This window comes from Embiotoca jacksoni, unplaced genomic scaffold (genome assembly GCF_022577435.1).
Source record: "Embiotoca jacksoni isolate LCO1_2020_lvr unplaced genomic scaffold, fEmbJac1.0.p SCAF_9, whole genome shotgun sequence".
NCBI lineage: Eukaryota > Metazoa > Chordata > Actinopteri > Embiotocidae > Embiotoca > Embiotoca jacksoni.
Window position 1 is genome coordinate 7,520,114 of NW_027185447.1, and position 22,566 is coordinate 7,542,679.

Sequence of the window (22,566 nt, forward strand, 5' to 3'; positions counted from 1 at the left end):
TTGTTGAACAGTGCTACTCAAACTTGCTTTGAATTGGAAAGCTGCTTTAGATTGTTTTATTGTTTGTAAGAGGAGTAAATGAAAGAAGTGAAAGTTCAGCCTGGATGCAGAAAGCGGCACTGTTTCAGCCAAAAGCTTCTCATTTCTGAATACATTCAGGCTTCATTGGTAATGTCCCCTTGAAACTAGTTTATATTTAAATAAAAAAATAACGTTATGCTAATTTTCATGTCTCTTTATTATGAACTATCAAATCACAGTCCACTGTGCCTGCACTGTGCTTCTGCAATTGTGATGCAGAAACCTGAAACTTCTGGTAGACTCAGTATGAAGTTTTGACTGCATTATAGGTGACATCTTCTGTTTAACAGTTAAACTTTCAAAATGAATAAATTTGCAGCGTCTATTTTAGTTGAGGGACAATGAAAGGCTTTCATTTTAAGAGTTTAGCAAAGTAGTTGGACTTTCTTGTTTGAAGTCATATTAGAAAATGTCTCATCATTTCAATGGGATCTTTCAGCTTTTCATAAATACCAATGTTCAGCTGTCAAGACAAGTACAGTTTTGATCATTATGTAAATATATATTACTGTAATTATTCTCCACTGATCTTTTAACACCTCAGCAATAAGTCGGACTTCACACAAATGATGTGTTTTTTTCTGTGAGCTTGGTCACATGATGTATCACAGCTGGGCTCATAAACAACTCAGTGCTGCACTCGTCTGGATGGTGGGGTTGCTTGCAGTATTTAGTGAAATATTTGTCATAGACCTTTAGGATTGAGTACAATCTAGCTATGTCTATATCTATGTCAGATAGACAGACAGACAGACAGACAGACAGACAGATAGATAGATAGATAGATAGATAGATAGACAGATAGATAGATAGATAGATAGATAGATAGATAGATAGATAGATAGATAGATAGATAGATAGATCAAATGAAATGAAATGAAATTCATAAAAGAAAACAAAAGGAGAAGGTGGATGACGGTCTTCTGGGCCAACTGTTGTAATCTGTTATTCCACCAGCAGAGGTCTCTCTAGCCTAAGACAACATGTTGCCCTAGTCCAATGTGCACTTCAGTTTCATTTTAATCACATTCAGACCTACTTACAAAAATTTGTCAACTGTGAATAGTTGGTTTATAGTTTTGCGTATCACGTTGATATTGTGTCTTCTCAGGTGTCTCATCTTTGCAAACTGCAGCCAGGCGTGACCTCCCAGCCAACAACAATGAACGGTCTTTCACCTCATGATGACTAAACGTAAAAAAGCTCATGAGCTAAATATTGTCTGCTGATTCTCCAAACATTGAAGGGCTTTTAGTCATTCGATTAGTGGAGCTTTCTGTTGTTCTTCTTCCTTAATCTTCATATTTCATCCCAAACATGTGCGTGTCAAGTAGCCCATACAATGCAGTGTTTTGGTGAGAAGATATAAGCTTTTATTTGATTGCTGCGGTTCTTTTCGGCACAGAATCGAACCAGATGGGAGGACGCTCTTGCAGCAGAAAACGCACGTCTGTCGTTTACTGCGAGGCGTGCGTAAAAGACAAATGTGTCTGTCGTCCGCCTACTCTGTGATGATTGGGCAGCACAACAGGCTCTGCCTGGTTTGATCCTGCTTCCTCTCCGACGTAGCACGTCCTCGTGATCAGAGGATGCTAAAAGAAGCAGACAAAAAAACGTAAATACGAGACATATCGAAGTATAACATTGAGGTTTTCCATTTTCATTTTTATTTATCTCAATCTCTCATCTGCTGAATCTTCTTGGCTATTCCACTTAATAAGAAAGACTCCGAAAAAAAACATTCCCCCCCCCCAGACCAATGTCTTAAGGTATAGGCTGTTGACAATCATAAATAGAATCAGCTTTGTGGTACCATATTCATTTGGTTTATTTGTTAATTTTGGAGATATTTCGTGCTATTGATTTAATTTACCAGTTGAACAATAATTTGAACTTTAACTGGTTTAATGAAAGATACAAATAATGAATTATTGGGAACAGAGTTGAGACTGCATCCAGTCAAATGCAGCTAAAAATATGAAGAGATGTTTGGAAGGCTTGCTTTAAGAATTTCCTTTTATATTCATGCGTTTGTGTTGTGTAACTTCCATAATAAAAGTAATTTAGAGCATCTGTATTGCCAGAAGAGGTATGACATACCTTTCTGTGATCATCTGCTCAGATAATCTTGAAAGTGATGTTGTTAAAACATTTTAGAGAAAGGAAAGGCTAGAATTACTGCCTCAGGATTACATGCCTCCGCCAACCAGTCAAGTTGTAGTTTACATCCATGTTTGTCCATCGTATAATATATGTAGTGAAGGCATTCAAGGCATCCTTATGTGACCTCATGCTGGGCCAATAAAGATGATTCTGATAGAACACAAAGTTGAAGCCATGACAGCAGACAATACTTCAAAGATTTATGGGTGGTGCAGTGGTTAGCACTGTCACCTCACAGCAAAAAAGGTTCGGGGTTCGAATCCGGTCCTGGGCCTTTCTGTGCGGAGTTTGCATGTTTTCCCTGTGCTTGCGTGGGTTCTCTCCGGGTTCTCCGGCTTCCTCCCATCATCCAAAAACATGCACCTCAGGTCAGGTTACCTGGCGCCACGCTAGTGGCAGCCTGCTGCAGCATCTCCCCCCTGAAAGCCCCCCTGCTGTAGTGAAGAAATTTCCCCTCGGGCATTAATAAAGTGTATAAAATCAAAATCAAATATGGATGTTGCTGCTAAGAAACTACAAATTCTAAAGCATGGATGCTTTACATACATCTTCACCGATTTAGGATCAGACCAACTGTGACAAGGCATCACATTCACAAGTATGGGACAGACGTTAGGTCAGAGTAAAACTTGACCTTTGCCCTTTAACCACCAAAATCTAACCATTTCATCTTTAAGTCTAAGTGAACCTTTGAAGAAATTCCCTCACAATATTGCTCCTATAAGACTTGGTTGGACGGACAACCTGGAAACATAAACCCTCAGCACAGGTTTTCAACATCACGAGTACGAGTGGATGGAGGAGGTAGAGGATGGGAGATTCTGAGACGCACTATCTTCCCACAGAGCCCTGACATCAACATCGTGGAATAAACCTGAGGTGACATGAGGAACAAAGCAGTTGAGACCTATAAAGAAGCACAGTGCCGAGTTCCTGAAACCTGCCATGTATTGGTGGTGTAAAGACTGAATACGTGTATGAGCAGTTAACAGCATCACCAAATGATCTGATATCTCAAAAGAGTTGAGAAAAAAGGTTTAAAAAAAAAAATGACAACAGATGTGTATCAGAAGTTATTTTCTCTCCCAGTAATCATCTCACCACCCCTCCGATTTGTCTTCTGTCTGCGTATAAAAAAACAGGATGCAAAGTAGTTCAAACTAGCTCCATCTGCCACAACATGCTGCTTACACATTGATGTTTCATTATTAAAAATCTAATGATGTCATATATAATAATATATCAATCTGAGGGACCAACTTTAATATTTAACTACATTTTGCTTTCTAATAACTTTACAAAAGTAGGATATTTTTTTGCAGGACTTTTAGTTGTAATAGTGTTTTTACATTATTGTATTGGTAGCCTATTTGTACTTATCTAGATATTTCTTCCACTACTGCCAAGTATGATGAAAAAAAGGATGGTACTTCGATTTGGGGATGCTCTAAATTTAAAAACTTAAATTCCCATAATGCTCTGGGGTACATAAACAGGAAGCACATTGTTGCCATAGAAGTAACTTTATGCTTTTAGCCTATATTTATTTACATTTTGGTAAATAACCACAGTTAAAAGTACCCCGAATTATCTGTTAGAACTTCGTGTTTGCAGTAAATCCGTGGATGTACAGATAACTATCACTGAAATCTGATCACATCAAGACAAATTTTAAAACGTGATGATTCTCGGGCAGATTCAGGGGCGTCGTTTTTTCATAATGACTTACGGATTTATTTAAATTGGACCCCAGGTAGTCCTCAGTATCCTCGCGAAGTGTAAGTAGAACTGAATCTAAACGTGTGTGTGTGTATAATGTGTGCTTTTTAAGATTTGACTGCCTCCCCCCCATCCTCCCTCACCCATCCTCCCTCACCCTCACAATGATAACCACAACAGTCAGTTGTGCACAAGTACAAGGACAGAGCGGAAGAGAACAAGAAGTGGGTCACTCGCATAATTTCTCTCCGCTCTCGCACGGAGGTATTTTCCCTCCACTCGGCCGACACAGCTGTCCCCGGACGGCATCGGGAGACAATAGCCGCCGCCTGAATACGACCTATTTGTAAAATAAACGCCTCTCGGGTCTTTAGAAATCGATGCAGAACGGACGGAAAGTAAAGGAAGACAGCAATGTGTTGGGTTTTAAGATGACCTTGTTTCATTTCCTGCCACTTCGGCATGGAAACAGCGCCGTCGGTATTCGCCAGACCTCCTCGCACCGTCTGGTCTGAACCGGTTCGGAAAGTGCGCGGTCTCGTGCGTACTGCAGACCCCTCGCGCTGTTTCACGGTGCACTCCGCGCGCCCCTCCGCCCTCCCCCCCAAAGCCCCGCCTTCGCCTTCCGTCTCGTCGCCCTCTCATTGGTCGGCGCGGTCGCGCCCCGCCCACATCTTCCGCATGCTGTTTGGCTCGCGAGACGGTTTACGAGCCGTGATTGGTCGACGCCCCTCCGAACCTTTTGTTTTGGGGCGGGGCTCCGTGTTGCCCGTGCACGGGCGCGCGGAGAAGTGGAGTTGTAAACGAAGCGCGTGCACTTTTCAGCACCAATACCTCGTGGATAGCAGCCAAACGCGACAGAGTGGAGTCGTGTGGGTTAGCTTACTTTTTTTTTATCGTACAAAACCGACGACTTTTGCGGTCAACTCAACCGCTGCAGTCACAGGGGGGGAAAACTTTATTGGCAGTTGCGAGTCGGCGAGCGGAAATACAAGGCGGCGCAGCCTGAGCTTTGTTTGCCCCGGCGGCAAGAGCTGCAGCTCGGTTGAAAGAGAGAAGTTTTTTTTCGGGTAAAAAAAAAAAATACCGTTATCTTCCGCTGTGTCGAATTTTCTCGGTCTGGGTGAAACCAACTCCACCCGGGAGGACTAAATGGCTGGAGGCGAAGGGGGAACAAAGGTGATACGAGACGATTATTCCTCCTAACCGGTTCGGTCCACAGCAGCGGTTGAGCCGCGGTCCTGTGTGTGTTTTTTTTTTTTTTTTTTTTTAAGCCACATCACAGCCTGCTTCATCCCCGCTAGCCGCCGAGGTCTCCATTGTGTGAGCATCTCTCTCTCTCGCTAGTCCACCGACGAGCCCCGAGTCCCGCGCTGCCGCTGCACACCTGCCGCCCACACAACCGCCTGCTTTCAGCCGGATTTTTTTTTTTTTTTTTTTTTTTCTTCTTTTTCTTATTAACTCTTTGAATCCACCTGTCGTCGTCCCGTCCCACTCACTCCCCCCCCAAAAAAAAAAAAAAGATGTGTTCTCGGGTTTGGTTCGTGACCGACCGGCGCATCAGCCAGGAGTACCCTCAGGTCCAGATCCTCCGGGCTCTGAAGGAGCGCTGCGCCGACGAGGATGTTGAATTCCGCTCCCTCCTCATGGATCAAATCGTGCTGACGATCAGCGAGGGGCAGCTAGGCAAGTATCCCCCCTCTTCATCAAAGTCTACGTGGCGGTGAACTGTGTGGAGCTAACGGCTGACGATGCAGCGGGGTGGTGGTGGTGGGGGGGGGGGGGGGAGGTGGGGAGGTTGGTTTGAGTCCCGATAGCGCTTTTCTACAAAAAGTTAATGGCAGACGGTCATTGTTTGGGGTAACACACTGCCGTAAAGGAGAGGAGAGGAGAGGGGAGGAGAGGAGAGGGCTGGCCCGGTCTGCCTGCGAGTAAGGAAGCAGAAGTGTAAGCAGCGCAGCCGTGACCGCCTAACCCACTTTCCAGCTAGACTGCCTGCAGACTTAAGGAGAAGCGATGACGCCTGATTTAATTTCGTTGAATACGTTGCAAACTCAGATTTACTGAAGCACCTCAGAAAAAAAGGGAAATCTTTTTTTTTTTAATTTTTTTTTTAAAGGTAATATAGAAGAATAGTTATTGGAGAACATGGTTTTAATAGTGAAATCAAATTGAGCTGGTGTTACACGTGATGGAAGCTGTATGGTTTATGATGTGCTTTGTTGTGTTGATCTGGGTTTTAAATGTGGAAAGCTGGCAGCTTATGTGGCTCAGGGAAGAAGACGCAAACGTGTTTGAGCCCACTGAAAGGGTCGTAAGTTTTAAGTCCTCGGTTTAATATTTGCTTCATAAGATGTTAAAGGTAGTGAATTAACATCAGATGTAACCACTACCCAAAATGATGTGTTAAAATTCGTGAAGCTGATTCAGCAGTCTAGAGGACAATGAATAAAGGGGTTTTGGTTCAATGAAGAGAAACACAAATCGAGCATTTATGGAGCCATAAGCAGGATCTGTTTGCGTTACATTGATTATCAAAAAGTGAAATCCGCTCACCATGTTTTAGCTTCACGTGTCGTGATTATGTTCAATCGGTCATTTTGTACCGTCTTGTCCAGACCACAGTGTGTTCAGGTTGTCATGAAATGACAACATTTCACCCGCTGACTCAGGAGGCCTCAATAAAGTGCCAGTAACAGTAGGAACTCTCAACAAACGGACACGCATTGAATTTGGCAGGGTGGTGTGAAGTAGGGTTGTGTCACCAGATGAGAGGTGCCACAGTTTCAATTAACTCACAAATGGTGCAGGCTGAAATTGGCAAAGGCTGAATAGATGAGAGAAAATCTGGAATGAATAAGGGCGAGACTGGGCAGCGTGTCCCTCGCTAACTGTTACCTCATACTGCTACTGTACTAAGGCTTAGCCATGGCGAAGCCGCACAACATGGGGTTTCACACGGCAGCAGATGGGCATTAAAGTGGAGGGTGTGCGTTTAAGAAGTGACGTACGTTTCACGTGCCACAATGCAGCCAAACGAATGTTTGTGAATATGTAGAATTTGCTATTTGTCGCATTTCTACAGTATACCAGAGGAAGTTGCGTTCAAATGCAGCTTTTGCTTTTATGGCGAGATCATCTGACCTAAAGAGTAGGCTAATCTATAAATAACAAAATGCTGGAGCCATCTAAGAGATTATACTCGTCAACATTTATACGTGGATAGACGGCTGTCTAGACCTGTAACAAGTAGCGAGATGTACACATGAGCCAGATAGTTAGCTTGACCTGTAATCCATGCTGGCCTTAAATCTGCATACAGCTCCTGAGCTCTGGCTTGACATCACAGATTAACGGCCAGTGGGCAGATTGGCCGCGCCGTAGGCTTGCTATGCAGGAAGCTACAGAGCGTGCACTCTGCGGCTGGGGTCTTGAGGTGCATGCTGTCCTTGAGCATCTTGCATGAAATGCAGCTTCTTCCCCCCCCCCCCCCTTTCTTTATATTAATATGAATTACACACACTTCATTTACATTACATTTAACTGACGCTTTTATCCAAAGCGACTTACAACACACCGACGGTTCACCATCGGGAGCAATTTAGGGTTCAGTGTCTTGCTCAAGGACACTTAGGGGCGTGGACAGGAGGAGCCGGGGATCGAACCACCGACGAGCGTGCAACCCAGTCTACCGACTGAGCCACGGCCTTACACCTGGATTTCAGACATTTTGGGGTTTTGCATTGAAAATGACCTTTCAACTCCAGACAGGATTTGGCATCTTGACTACATCATCTATATCAAAATAGAGCTGCTTTATCGTGTGTGATGTGCATATCCTTCCAGGCTGCATGAAGCTTCACGTTGATTAGCATAAGGACACCGTACCAGAAGCAGTAAACCATTTGAGGCGGTTGTGGAATTTAAAATAAATGTCAGGAAATACATCTACATGTGCAGTGAAACAAGATCAGTCAGTGTTGATAATCTTCCACATTGGAAACTTAAGTGGTATTTCAGCATACTGTGCTCTGTAATGGCCTTGTGGTCATCGACCACCTCTTTATCTGGTTGAAGTTATTGACCACTAGTGGCTGTTGTCCTGTCATGTGTTTACATTTAAATAAGATGTATACATGTGGTATTTAAGTATAACTTATTTAAGTTAAAAATGTAGAAGCGAATTTACAAAACAGCAATGTTTTGAGGCTATAACAGGAAACATTTTATTCCAATAATCATTTAGGAAACATACATACATATGTAAAAAAAGGCTCTGATCTCAGAGCTTCTTCTAAGATCAGCTTTCCGCTGGTCGTGGACGGCCTTTTCGACCTGAACCAGGAAAGTTCTTGCACACATTATGTTTGTCTTAAGGTCGGTCATAATGCAACGACCACCCAAAAACTGCTAAACACTTTGACAACTGGCCATGTCAAAGGTTATCTCATTCTCTTGGCTCATTTGTGTGATCTCAGGTGGAGGTCCACGTTTCACCCTGAAGTTAATGGCTTTAATGTGTCCCAAGGAGGGATGATCAATACACACACACACACACACACACACACACACACACACACACACACGTGCTCATCCTTGCGTTTTAATGATGAATGATGGCCCCTCACATGAGACAGCTAAACCCAGCATTCAAGCCAGCTAGAGATATTTCACATCCCATGATTGAACAGATTTAAACATAGACCGGATATGAATTGATGTCACAATCCTCTGTGATCCATGCGCGGGCTCCTGGACACACTTTTACCTCAGCGATGATAAATGCAACACTTCTGTGTCAGTGAACATGGAATATTAAGGCATGCTCAGCATCTTAATTTACCATCTGAGGGTGTATCAGCAAGGTCAGAGATGAGGCTCGGATACTTTAGCTTTCATGCCATTCATTCTTTGGTTGTTTATGAAGTGCAGACTTTATGAGAAATTAGACTAAATGATGAATTGCAGTATGGCGAAGATGTTCATTTGATTTGCATCTACAAACTGTTGTTATTTGTTTAACAGGTGGTTTAAAAAAACCACGTGATATTATAAAGTAGGGAGATTTGATGGCTCGGTCATACCGTTGTCATTGCTTACCAAACACTTTAGGTCCTTTATGGCCAAATAAAAGAAAGAAAAAATGTCAGTGCTCTGCCAAGTTATGTTAACATTTTAAGATAATAAAGTGGCTGTATCGTCGCTTTAGGGCTGTGACTCAATTGCACATGTTTTCTTCCAGGAAAACAGCTTGTTTGTCAATTAGCCAGCAGTTTCTCATTTGCAGGTTCTCAACATGCAGCCTGGAAAAGGGCCATTTGCATTTTATTTGCTTTGCCAAAGAGGCTCACAGTACTTGATTTTTTCCTGCAGATAAAAAAAAGCCTTCACAGAAGACAGCTACGTCACACAGTGAGTTTTATATATTATATATATGTATCATCCGCCGACAGCCCGTCTCCCTCATATACATATATAGTCGGGCAGAAATTGACAGTCACGCCCTAAAAAGCCACCTTTACTAACACTTATTATTATGTGAGTGGCTGACACATCTTCCCATATCAAATATGACTATCTGTTCTGAATGTTTAGGCTTTCTTTTTATATATGGCCAGACTACAAATGAACTCTGGTGTGTGTAATTTGTATGATTGCAGTGGCAAAAGAGAGACTCTGAACATTCTAACTTTAAATGATGTCAATGATAAAAACTGTGGTGGGAATAAAACGCAGATGCCCACAAAGCCTCAAATATGATTGAAAGAATTACGCATCCTTATCTTCTCCTCTGGTATTGTCATCATGCCACAAAAATGGCACGCCCTACAAGATAAGTAAGGCTCTGTTGGTTAAGACACATGACAGCACACAAAGGTTTTTGATTTTTAAGTAAAGAAGCATATTTTGGATATTTGGACAACATTTATCCTGCATACCATTGTGTCAAATATATAAAAAAATAGCCATTGAGTAAGGCTCAGGATGACTGTAGTATACAGACTCACTCTGCCACTCCCGAGTACGTTGTCTTTGCCATTCCGGGCAACAAAATATATAGTAGTATATAGTATTTATGCATAGTACCACATATAATGGATTATTTTGGTATTTTAAAATATCCTGACTCATCACTAGAGATCTGAAAATGCCAAATCACAGGTTAAATACACTGATGTTCACCGCTTGATCTAAATGCTGCTGCCAGTGTGATGTAAAACAAGATTTTATTTTCAAAAAAGTATTTCATATTTCAGAGCTCATCAGTTTAGATTTGTAACTTGGGTGTCATCATATTAAAGCTTCATTATGTGACCACTCTACATCTCATCTGAAATGCATGACAGTAATATCAAAATACTTCCCAGCCCTAAACCAAGCACATAAAAGATGACTCTAAATTACAGCGTGGTATCGGTTTGACTCATTTTATCAGATAATTCTTCAGTAGCAGTTTAATGATTTTGCTAAAATTTTGACATGCCGGTCTGCTCGGTTTTTGCCAAACATTTTTGTTGTCTTGTGGCATGTCTTGTCGACTTCAGTTAGTTCAAGTGCAGGAAATGCCAAAGTGGCGAAGTAGCCTGCATGACACAATACACAGGCCTCTGTGCTCAGTGAACAAACGTGGTTGTTTTTTTTTGTTTGTTTGTTTTGCACGGCCTCCCAGTGGGCCTACTGTATATGTATACTGTATGATGTGTGATACCGATGACAGATATGCAAATAAACCATTGAAGGCATTGTTAGCCCAAACCAAACCATGTGAACCCGTGGGTTAACCTGCTGCCCCATCAGGCTAATGTAGACAGGATATCCAGAACTAGAGAGACTGCATTCAGGGCTGACAGGACCCGCCTGCCAAACACTGGCACAGCCTTTTGTGTGCCTGCTTTGTGACGTGGCAGCGGCATGCACAGAATGCTTGTTATGCTTGTTAGCTTTGTCAGGCAGATGGAAAATGGGACGCAACTATACAGTCCTTTTGAACAATGGAAACATGTAATTAATCATAGAGGTAAGGAGAAAAAAAAAATCTGTGGTGGCTATAAACAGGCCACACCCACACTCAAATTTCGACATCGTCTCACATGAACCTGTGCTGCGGTTGTGCTACACTGGAGCGGTCAGGGTTTCTGGAGGTTTTTGTAGCGGTCACATGACAGCACGGCGCACGCGAACACTTGCGCAGATGAATAGGAGTGATTCATCCCGCTGCCTCGTTGGTCTCTGTTTGGTCCCCCTGGAGATGGAGACGAGCGCTGTGAATACTGTCTGTCAAAAACCATGAGACCACATCCCCTGACACTTCCCACTGTAACACCGCTCACAGTGCTCTCAGCGGCCGCACAATCAGAGCAGTGTGCGACAGCGCTTGAATAGGGCTGGAGAGACAGTGAGTCCTCCTGCTTCTCTGCTGAGCTCGTGAGGAGGAGGAGGAAGAGGAGGAGGAGGAGAGAAAAAAAAAAAACCGGGAGGGGTGTGGTCTTTTCATGGCTTCGTACTCCTGTTTTCATGCGCCACATCCCCTCCCTCCCCTCACGCTCTTCCTCTGTTTTAGCTGAGAGACATCCCTGACCTTTTCTGCCTGCCTCCTTTCTCTTGCCCCCCCCCCCCTCTCCCCCACCCCACCCCCCACTTTTTTTTTTTTTTTTTTTTTTTTTTTTTTTTTTACACCTGTCTGTGCACACAATGACCCTAAAAGCAGCGTACAAGATGCGCACTCCGCCGGCTCGATGCACGGTGCGTCAGTAGCTATCTGTCTCTTGTTGTTATGTATCCAGCAACCGTCAAGCCTCTCTTGACCTCTGATGATCTCAGCCAGTGCCATTATCAACATTGTGAGCATGCAGAGCAGAAGATGGCTGAAATTAATGTCACGGCCGAGGCGAAGTACCGCGTCAGTGAATGTAAATATCCGCCTGTGTACGCAGGGTTTTTTTTTGTCACTTAACCTGTTCATCCTGGTGAGCTGTCGGGTCGCAGCCTCAAGACATCGTACAGTCTGTTTTCCACCAGTAAAATGCTGCCAAATCTCGGTCCATGGCAAGTGACTTTATCATCTGTTTTGGCAAATATCACGTTATTTTCAAATCTTGCTCTGTTCTGCAGATTCACATTGGCATTGATAAAGATTTTGAGATTTGTAGCCTTTCTGGAAAAGTTTTTTTTTTTTTTTTTTTTTTGGTGTTACACCAGCAACCATCATATTATACAAGCTTCCCTTTGTCGACTCTACTCTGCTTTTCCATGGCTTATATATATGCTGTGCTGAATCGAAATGGCCGATCAATGACCTATTCAGATGTGTTCTGTTAGCCTACTGTGGTTACTTAGCTCGCATTTGCGTAATAAAAGCTGAGACATTGAAAACCAATTGAACAAAGCACCATTATTTTCGCATCCTCGATTCATTAGATTACACTGACATTGCATTGTGACAAATCAAATATGATAGCCAATTAATTACAAAGGCGTGACTGGATTGTAGTAAAACAGATCCTCAAATATAGAAAGTACTTTCCTGCTGTACAAAATACTGTTTGTAACCCCGCCTGTCTCGTGTGATTACATTTAAGACACGCACCCATGTGGTTTCAGACATCTCTCACACTGCCCCACATTGTGGCAAAATCCCTGAATCAGCCAGGATATCTCTTTATGTTATGGCAGCACTGCAGAGAAGTACTGTATCTGGTGTTTGGCAGTCTGTAGATATTCGTATCAGCAGGTTCCAAATTCGTGGCTCAACACCACCGGCTGGCCGCCTCTGCTTGCTCCTATAATCTGGCCAAATCCCAGTCATAGCTGCACGGTGACGATTTGGGCAAGTGTCCACAAACAGTCTTCGTAAGAGGAGTAAACTTTTCCACCAGTAGATGATGGATTCCAAATGAAACCAAACACATTTACAGTGTTTCCAAGCTTTAAATGTGATTTAGGATGCAACGGGAGCTCTAGACAAGCTAACCGTGCACGCGGAGAAGACCAGCCAGACGATGACAGGTGGCTCTGGCGCAGTGAGAAACTCGCATGAAACTGATATTATTAAGCTCTCCCTGGTGAGTGCTCTTCTGGCCACGTGTGAGGTTCAGGTCGAAAGTTTTATTTTTTGAAATAATTTGTATTCCCGCTAGCTACCAAATGAACAAATGTCAAACCAATCCAGGATTTATTGTCTCGTCGTGGTCATTTCTTTCCTAACCATCCCCATCTCACCCTCCAGGTCTGCGAGTGGAGCAGGAATTGGTGACATCCTACCCGCAGGTGGTGGTCGTGCGGGTGCCAACGCCTTGGGTTCAGTCGGACAGCGACATCACTGTGCTGCGCCACCTGGAGAAGATGGGCTGTCGACTGATCAACCGGCCTCAGGCCATACTCAACTGCGTCAACAAGTTTTGGACCTTTCAGGAACTAGCCGGCCACGGCGTGCCTCTTCCTGACACCTTCTCCTACGGTAAATCGAATGTGTATCTTTCTTACATTGTTTTGTGTTGTGGCAGTACTGTAATACCATACCTCAGACGCACAAAGCAGTTTGCTCTTTCGTGGCAATACCCAGCAAGTCAGCCATTAAGCATGTGATGCAACTGACCTTAATGAACACGACTTCCCAATGTGGGCAACAAATAAAAGCCGTGAGTTAAGGTGGATGTTTTTCTGTTGTTCCACACGAACGGCATGTTCACGCTGGGTCGACCCCTGATGTTTGGCCCTCGGGCCTCTGTGCACGCAACACAATACAGACTGTAATTCCCTGAGCTGAGTACATAAAAGAAGTGTTACGTTCAAATGCACAAACAAAGAAACACAAACACCCTGGCTCTAATAGCGGTATCCATTACAGCACCCACAACATCGAAAAAGAAGTCCCACGGGCCCCTTAATGTGGATTCTTGCGTACAACACTCTCTTTATGAAATATTTCCTTCCTGCTTGGTGTTCATTGAATACTATACGGACAAATGTTACTGCTGAAGTCAGTGATGTAAATGATCAGGTAATATAACCGCAATATCTATAGTCGTATGAGCGGCTGCATAAACAGCAGCGCTGCTGTCAGGTATGTTTTTTGATTTTTTTTTTTTTTTGACATTTCAATCACATTAGTTGTATCACGGGCTTTAGTCCTCACGGGTCAGCGTAAAACGGATTAATAAGCCGCCAGTCAGACATTCACTACTCCACCGCGATTACTCAAACACAGACACGATCCCTCTTGCATACCTGGTCAGAGCCTCATACTTGTCCACCAAACCACTGATTGTTTTCAGTTTCTCCTACACCATTGTTTCGCTTTCTGTTGTTGAGAAAGGCCGGGCCGCCATACTACAGAGCCAGACTGCTGTGTTTATTTGTTTTGCTGATTTTATAAGATAAAAACAAAGACGGACTACCAACAGCATACATTTATTTCTGTTGTCCAAAGTTCAACAGTGCTGTGGTGTTTGTGAGAGCAGAAAGAGAAGGATACAGACACAGGGAGAGAGAAAGAAAGAGGAGGGCAGGGAGGGGAGGGAGGGAGGGGAGGGAGAGGGAGAGAGAGGGAGGGAGGGGAGGGACGGGTGTTTGGCCTACATTCCATCAGTCTCTCTGCACAGTAGGCCTGTCTATGCATGCAGAGCAGCTGGAGAGCTTATGTAACACCCCCCTCCACACACACACACACACACACACACACACACACACACACACACACACACACACACACACACACACACACACACACACACACACACACACAATCCCATTGCCCCCCCTTCATGATTTTTCAAAATAAAAGATGCCATTGCCTCCCTCCCTCTACCTTTGCAGCTTATGATGGTTGGAAGCAGAGTTGTCCACGCTCTTCTTCTTCTTCTTCTTCTTCTTCTTCTTCTTCTTCTTCTTCTTCTTCTTCTTCTTCTTCTTCTTCTCCTCGGCTCCCTCTGTTCTTTCCCCTCTTACTGAAAACACATGTGAATTGGTACATCTGGAAAAAGCCATGGGACAGGGTAGTTCACGTCTGTTCCTTTGACTCAAAGCCAGTTCAGGTCTGAAAGGAAAGACGAGGGGAACGAGAGACGGTAACAAGGAAAGTGGCGAAGGGGAAATTAATTATTAACACCTAATTTTTGTTCAATCATTTTTTTTTTTTAATAAATTTGATTTTAGTCGCTTCTCAAGCCAAAGCAGAGAAGGCTGAAGCACATCTGTTGCTACAAGCTGCCGTTATAAATCACTGTCAGATATGGTCAGCTGCTTCACATTAATGAATCGTTCAGTGAGTCCTCTGTTCCACTCTCATGAATCAAGCAGCAAGTATAAGCTCCGGACAACACTCCTACAGCCTGGCTGTTTTGAGTCACTCCTGTTTCCATAGCGACGGACCACAGTCCCCCTCTCCACCCCGCTAAGTCGGCTGTCATGTGTGAACCGTGCTATCAAAACAAGGACAATTTTTTTTCATATATTTCGCTCCGTGGGTGTTTGCCTCTTTTGTGTCTGCATGCGTGGGCGTTCCCCAGGGGGGCACGACAACTTCCGTAAGATGATTGACGAGGCGGAGCCACTCGGCTACCCGGTGGTGGTGAAGAACGCACGTGGCCACAGAGGTAAGACAATCAGTCCATTACGTCGTCTCATCCGTTCTGCTGGCCACACCACACCTCAAAACATTTCTACGCTGTTCAGCCCGCCCTTATATGAAATTCATTGACCCGGTGTTAAGTGATTAGGGCGGTGGTGCTGCAGCAAACACGAACAAGAAGCTTATAATGCTCCCAGTGTGGTTGCTAGGCTAATCATGATAGATTATTGATAATGGACCAAAGTTTCCTCATTTTGCCTGAATTCCCAAGCTTGTGTGGGAAATTTTTGCCGCGAATGTTGCGTTTCCTACAGATCAGCCCCCGGTGTCTGCTGACCCATTGGCCCTTTCCCCATTCATAGTTATCGACACTTGACTGACTCTACCATTGTTTGAGGAAATAACAATGGCCTTGGCCACCCGAGGCTGCCGTCGCAGCACATTGTTGGGGAAAGCAGCCGTTGGTCAACCACTAACTTGACCCTTTTTATGGAGTTCGGCGTCTCGAGAGCTGCTTTCAGTCTCTCTGTGGTTGACCGTTGACACTGGCTGAAGTCCAGCTCGCCTTCCTTGTCATGGCTGCATATAAAGGCCTGTGAACAAACACAAAGGACTGTCTGAAAATTGTATGAATCATTGGCATTAATAAGTGGATTAAGTCCCACATTTAAATTCAGCGCGTTTTCCGTGGCCAATTTTTCGGATGTGGAATTGATGTGATTGACAACATTTTGTATACCACTCTCCAAACAATGCTTTAGTTATACAAACTAGTATTGTTCAGATGTCTAACTGAGCCACAGGACCATTATTCCTTGCTTGTCTTGTTTAAACGTATGAAGTGTTACATCACGCCTGCCATTGTCCATCTTCTAATGTTACAGCGTTGTCTCATCATTGTTTGGATTGCATGATGTGAACAGACACTTCGCAATCACATGATTTTTACTGGAACAGGGGTCAGAGGTCTTGACAATAAGCAAACAGGGCCGAGCGGTGCTAATTAAAACCGTCATCTTCTATCCTCTGTGAGAAGAACTTCAGTGGCTGCTGAGAGCACTGGCCTGTCTGTTATATGAGATATGGGAACTGGCATGAGACTTGGTCAGCAGAAGCAGCTACTTGTCAGTAAAACTTTACGGAGGTTTTCCAGCCTCAGCTAAAATTACGCAAGCATCTTATTTGCTCAATAACAGAAACGGGCCTCTGACTCGTGACGGCCTGAGGATAAGCTCATCTTTGCTTCTACTCGCTCGTCCTTCCTTTTCCAAGGCAAGGCTGTGTTTCTGGCTCGGGACAAACACCACCTGACAGACCTGTGCCACTTGATCCGCCACGATACCCCCTACCTGTTTCAAGAGTATGTCAAGGAGTCGCACGGCCGTGATGTGCGGGTGGTCCTGGTGGGAGGCCGTGTCATCGGCTCCATGCTACGCTGCTCCACTGATGGTCGCATGCAGAGCAACTGCTCCCTGGGTAGGAACACACATTTAATGATCACACACATTTAAGTACTGAACTTCCTTCCTTTTCCTCTCCTCTCCTTGCAGTTGACAGCATTACTACACTGGAACAGTTGTTAAGTTTGCAAGACTAATCTGTTTTAATTGGGTAGCTTTTCATGAAGTGAATATTTGGATAATTTATGAATGCTATATTTCTAGTCATGTGTTTAAATGGTCCTGCTGTTGTTCGAGAATGAAAGCTGTTCTAGTTATTATTAAGATTTGTAGACAGGGCAGACACACATTGTGTTATGGGTTTGTGGTTTTTTTTTTTGTTTTTTTTTTAATTAGCTAAGTAGTAGATATGTACAGATAAGTCATTCATTTTCATTTGAATAAATGTTAAGTTGCTCTTACCAAATGAGGTAACACAAGTTTGATTGAGCTTTTGGCCCACAGATGAAAGCCCTTTGCTGTTACAGTTTTACAAACTGAGGAAGTTGTGTCTCTGTGGCGATATTCCAGGAAAGAATTACTAGCGGTGCAATTAGTGATGCATTTTCTGTCAACCAGCAAAAATTTGTTCTGCCAGAAATTGTGGGTGGCGCTCACCCAACAGGCTCACTCTTCAACTCACTTGCTGCGCCCAGCTGCAATTACTGCTGATCACCAAAGGTGGCGCTAAATCCAGAGAAACGGCCATCGTCCAGATTGTTACTTTAAGACCTTTCGGGGGGAAAAAAGGTCACTCTTGTATTTTGCAGAGTAAACACTTATATGTGCCTCTTGTATGGAATCACTGGACTGCTCTGATCATTCTTGTACACAAGAACAAAATGAAAAATGCTCTTAACATCTTTCAAACTTTTGGTATAATAAAAGTATGATGATCCATCTGCTCCATAAACCAGTTACGGGATCCGGTGGAAGAAGTTTGTCCTGAACTACCCTCGAGCAGCGCAGCATTCCAGCTGATGAGACTGATTTTCGGTGTCGGAGCACGAGCAGTTTAATTCGCGCTTAGCTGTAATGCACTGTGACATATTTAGGACATCAGTCATCAGATTATTCTGCATTTATGTAACAGTTCATGTTGACACTTCTCCTGACTCGAGGCTGATGTGGTGTTTAATTCTAGGATATTAAATATTGTAAAAAGATAAATCCTTTGAAATTATCTAAAATCATCCACATATTATTATTATTATTTTTTTTTTTAAAGTTTGATTCATAAAAGACGAATTACATTTTGACTATCTGATTGTGAGCGCAGTGGGTATTAACCAGCCGGACGTCTCTTGACTTCGTAGGCGGCGTCGGTATGATGTGCCCGCTGAGCGAGCAGGGCAAGCAGCTGGCCATCGAGGTGTCGAACATCCTCGGCATGGACGTGTGCGGCATCGACCTGCTGCAGCTCAACGACGGCTCCTTCGTGGTTTGCGAGGCCAACGCCAACGTGGGCTTCATCGCGTTCGACCAGGCCTGCGGCATGGACGTGGCGGGCATCGTTGCCGACTACGCCCTGTCCGTGCTCCCGAGCCGCCTCACCCGCAAGATGTCCCTGCTGTCCGTCGTGTCGAGCACCAGCGAGACCAGCAGCGAGCCCGAGGTGTGCACCGTGCCCGCCGGCCGCGTCTCGCTGCCCGAGGCCGTCTGCAACATGAGCATGGGGTCGACCTCCAGCGAGAGCGACCCGGAGCTGGCGGAGCCCTCGCAGTCCTCGCCCCGACAGTCCACAGACCCCGACCTCCCCGATCCAGCATACAACTTCAACACGCTCCTCGCCAATGAGATCAAGTTATTGACTGAGTGAGATTCAAGCAGCATCATGCACACACACACACACACACGCACACGCACGCACACGCACACACACGCACACACACGCACGCTCATCACACATGCATATTCAACACACACACACACACTCACTCACCTGTACGGATGGCAACAAACATTCCTATGAAAACGCATATCAGTCCAAAAACTATTGAAACATAAGAGGTTAAATGCAAAACAAGAGCAGAGAAAAACAGAACACGCATACTGACATCACCACGGAAACGCAACAACATGAGCCTTCCACTTTAAAGAAGAAAAAAAAGATCTGAGGCTGCTCCCCTGACTCTCCTCTCTTTGCACCTCTTTTCCCAAACTGCAAATCCCAGTAAACTTAGTTCACGCAGCAGCATGATGGCGAGAGTGGGGAAAAAACGGTTGTAGAGAAGATAACCTCCAAATTGGCCTCTACTCCTTTTATAATTGCTATTTTTAGGTGGGCGAAGGGATTCCCATAATTCCACCGATCTGCTATGTTTTTAATCCTCACAATACAGGAACTTTATTTTATCTAGACTATGTTGTCATAGGAAATGGTTTTCTGCTGAGACTTTGGTGGATTGTAGGAGAAATGAAGTGTTTTCAAGTTGTTGGGGAGAGGAATACATCCTCATGCTAGGCACATTATACTGTCAGTTCCAATGTAGCAACGTTGTGTTCCCGCCCGGGACACAGAACTGGATGAAGTCCATCCTGCAGCAAATAGAACAAAGAGGTCCAAATTTCATATCAAATTTACTGCTACTCATAAGAAAGGAGAATTCACTCCTCAATGTGCATGTCGGTAATTCAACTAATACATTGTTTACACTACGTTTTATTTTATTATTTTTTTTTTTTTTTTATCAGATTAAAAACAACAAAATGCTCTCAAAATTTAACATTTACGAAATCCCACTTTTGAATTGCTGGAATATAAAAGTAGCTGGTGCAGCCACGTGGACAGACGAGGCTGACCAGGTGTCAGAATGATTTACCTTTCATGCATAGCTCCGAATATTATTTACCAAAGTGACATACGCATGGTAACAGTGCATCATTCTGGGTGCTAACGGTGTCTATAAAGTCATTCTCTGTTCACTGTGCATGAGGCATGCTAATGTAATCTATTACCTGCCCTGTGCCAGGTGATAGAAATAACCAGTAGCAGCTCTGTTTCAGAGCCTCAACCTGGAACATAAAAAAAAAAAATTAAAAAAAATGACTCCACCTCTACTCCATTTTTAATTTCCCATTCCTAGAGAGTATGCTTGATTAGCCTTACCAGCAGCAGCAGTCTGCTGCTTTTTTAAAAACTCCATTAAATGCCTAGCACTTTATAACAAACAGATGCATTTTCTTTTTTCTTTTTTTTTTTCCTTCTCTCTCACTCGGATGACATATTTAGGAAAAGATGAGACAGAGTGTGAAAGCTGCGTCTCCACCTGCAAGCAAAATATACCTCAAAACAGTGACTCCTCACTGCCATAGGATGACGTAGCTCTTCAAACATACAGTACATATCAGCCTGGATCTGCCCCTGACGCGCCAGGTGTTCCTTCCCTTTATGTCTAGGAGCTAAAAAGATAGTTGTGTATTATTTTTTTTGTTTCTTTTTAGCTTTTATGTAAATATTTAGGTAGCAAATTAGCTTCACAGCATACTAGTAATCCAGCTGATGAAACTGGAACAGCTGAAGTAACTGCCAACATTGACATTTTTATAAGCTATTGTGGACAAACTAGTTTGTACAGACCTGCAATATTAAAAAAGGTTGAGACTGAAATTTGGTGCTAACATTTCTGGATTTGGTTAGATGTGATTTCTCAGTCATATTATTTGTAGACTTTACTTTTATGTTTTCACTTTTTTTTTTTTTTTTTTTGGATATAAAAAAAAAAAAAAAAAAAAAAAGAACAATCCTAACCCCCCCAAAAAAATGTTGGCTTGATGTACAAACAAACAATGGAAACTATATTTTTGCAGTCTCCTTGAATGGAATGTTACTTTTTTTCTTCTTTTTTTTTTCCTTTAGATAAGAAAGGAAAAAATAAATCCAGGGATTTCAGCAGCCAAGACCTTATTGTTTACAGTTTTTGTTTCTTAGGATGGACCTCCTGTACACCTTCTGAAGTACATAACACAGTAGTTGTAGGTTATGCCATACATTAAGAATAATTTACAGCTCTGATCAAAAGCACAAATACAAACCCTAAATTGTTCCACATAGTGCCGTTTGTGTTTTTTAGGCTTGTAACCCTTTCTGTTGAACACAACTCAGGGAAGCAGCCTGGATCACAGCCCTGACCCCTCAAAGTCATGACATATCCATCCGAGCTGGAGACGTGTCAAAACACAACACACACCTACAAAAACATACATAAGCAACAATGAAAAAAAGGTTGTCAACTACAGTATAAGACAATGTGGTGTATACCATGGTTAACATGCACTTTTTTTCCTTGCTTGTTTTCTATTGTTCCTTGTTTACTTCCTAATTTATGGTATTTTTTAAAGAAAAAAAAAGTGGTTTGTGTGCACTAATATTGTCTCAATAAAGTGAAACCGCTGTGAAGCTTGATTTTTATTTTCCTTTTTTTTGTGGGCCGACTTCACTAACTGTCTGAAATCCAACAGGGCCCCGGTGGAGGGTGCCAAGTCTAAATCCACCAGACAACAAGAAAAGCAGCTTTTATTTTGAAGTCTGCTGTCGAGTGATCACAGTGGCTCCACTGAGAGAACAACAGCATTTACACTACTGTGATGTTGTCCAGTATCCACATAATCAAAGTATCTGACAAACAAACTGTGAACTACGCTGATGTCCACTCTCTTGGCATGTAAGGGCCGCAGGGGCTCCATCATGAAGTCATATCCCAACATAAACACTTACGTGGGTGAACCATCGACAGTTGTTGTCCCCTATTTTTTTAAGTCTGCGTCTTTGTATTGAAGTCATTCCACCTTGTGTACATACGTGTAAATGAAAGATCACATATCGTCTCGAGACATTACTATCCAGCCATAGGAAACAAGTGAAATGTTCATATCTCCCCTAGAGCTCCTGGTAGTTTATACATCATCCACAAGCTGACGGAGCACATCTAACCACTGAAGGTTTGCTTCACAGTGCCCTGACAACTTTCAAAATGCCTCTTCATTGTCTGGTTTCCTTTGGGAACACTGATTTAAGGATCACAGCTTAGTCAAGGTCCCAGTTCAGACACATGTCTTTCTGTTTGGTCGCTACAGACCAGGGGGCCAAAGTGGATACAAGGCATGGAAGCTACTGAAAGAAACCGGGGCACCGCATGCTTGTGACACAGGGAAGGAAGAAAGAAAAATCCCGAGTGTATCGGGCTGTGTGGTGCTCGGCCAGCCTGGAACAAGCATGTAGGGACCTCTGGACGAGTCACTGTACAACAACAACAACAACAACAACAACAACAGAGCACAAGGTTTCTTTTTAATTCCAAACTGCTGCTAATGTATATTTGGTTCAAAAGTTAAAAAAAAAAAAAAAAAAAAGGGAATATGAGAATAACACAAGTGTTTCCGTGTTTTGCTGCCTCTCATCACATAAAAATGAATCTGAATGCCAAAAAAAACAAAACATTTTGTTGTATAATTGAGTACAAATTACACCAGTAGTGAGATGATGTTAAAAAGGGTTGTTTTGATATAAAGAATAAATGTTTCAGAATTGTATATATTATGTAAGATTTCACAGCGATCATCGGGTTCCTTTAATGTCTGTTTTAAAACGAACCT

At 43.3% G+C, this 22,566-nt stretch overlaps 1 protein-coding gene across 1 annotated transcript; it reads left to right on the forward strand.

Moving 5' to 3' along the window:
* The first annotated feature begins 5,404 nt into the window (after window positions 1-5,404).
* rimkla (ribosomal modification protein rimK-like family member A) lies at window positions 5,405-21,370 on the forward strand. The gene is made up of 5 exons (XM_069140417.1): window positions 5,405-5,649; window positions 13,190-13,420; window positions 15,471-15,557; window positions 16,805-17,008; window positions 18,288-21,370. The coding sequence occupies exons 1-5, from the start codon at window positions 5,487-5,489 to the stop codon at window positions 18,788-18,790; spliced, it is 1,188 nt and encodes a 395-aa protein (XP_068996518.1). The 5' UTR covers window positions 5,405-5,486; the 3' UTR covers window positions 18,791-21,370.
* Window positions 21,371-22,566: the final 1,196 nt, after the last annotated feature.

Bases quoted from the DNA above. Each gene is read 5' to 3' on its own strand.
- rimkla (XM_069140417.1), top strand. From the start codon at position 5,487: ATGTGTTCTCGGGTTTGGTTCGTGACCGACCGGCGCATCAGCCAGGAG. The intron at 5,650-13,189 runs GCAAGTATCCCC...CTCACCCTCCAG, and splicing joins GATCAGCGAGGGGCAGCTAG to GTCTGCGAGTGGAGCAGGAA. The intron at 15,558-16,804 runs GTAAGACAATCA...TCCTTTTCCAAG, and splicing joins GAACGCACGTGGCCACAGAG to GCAAGGCTGTGTTTCTGGCT.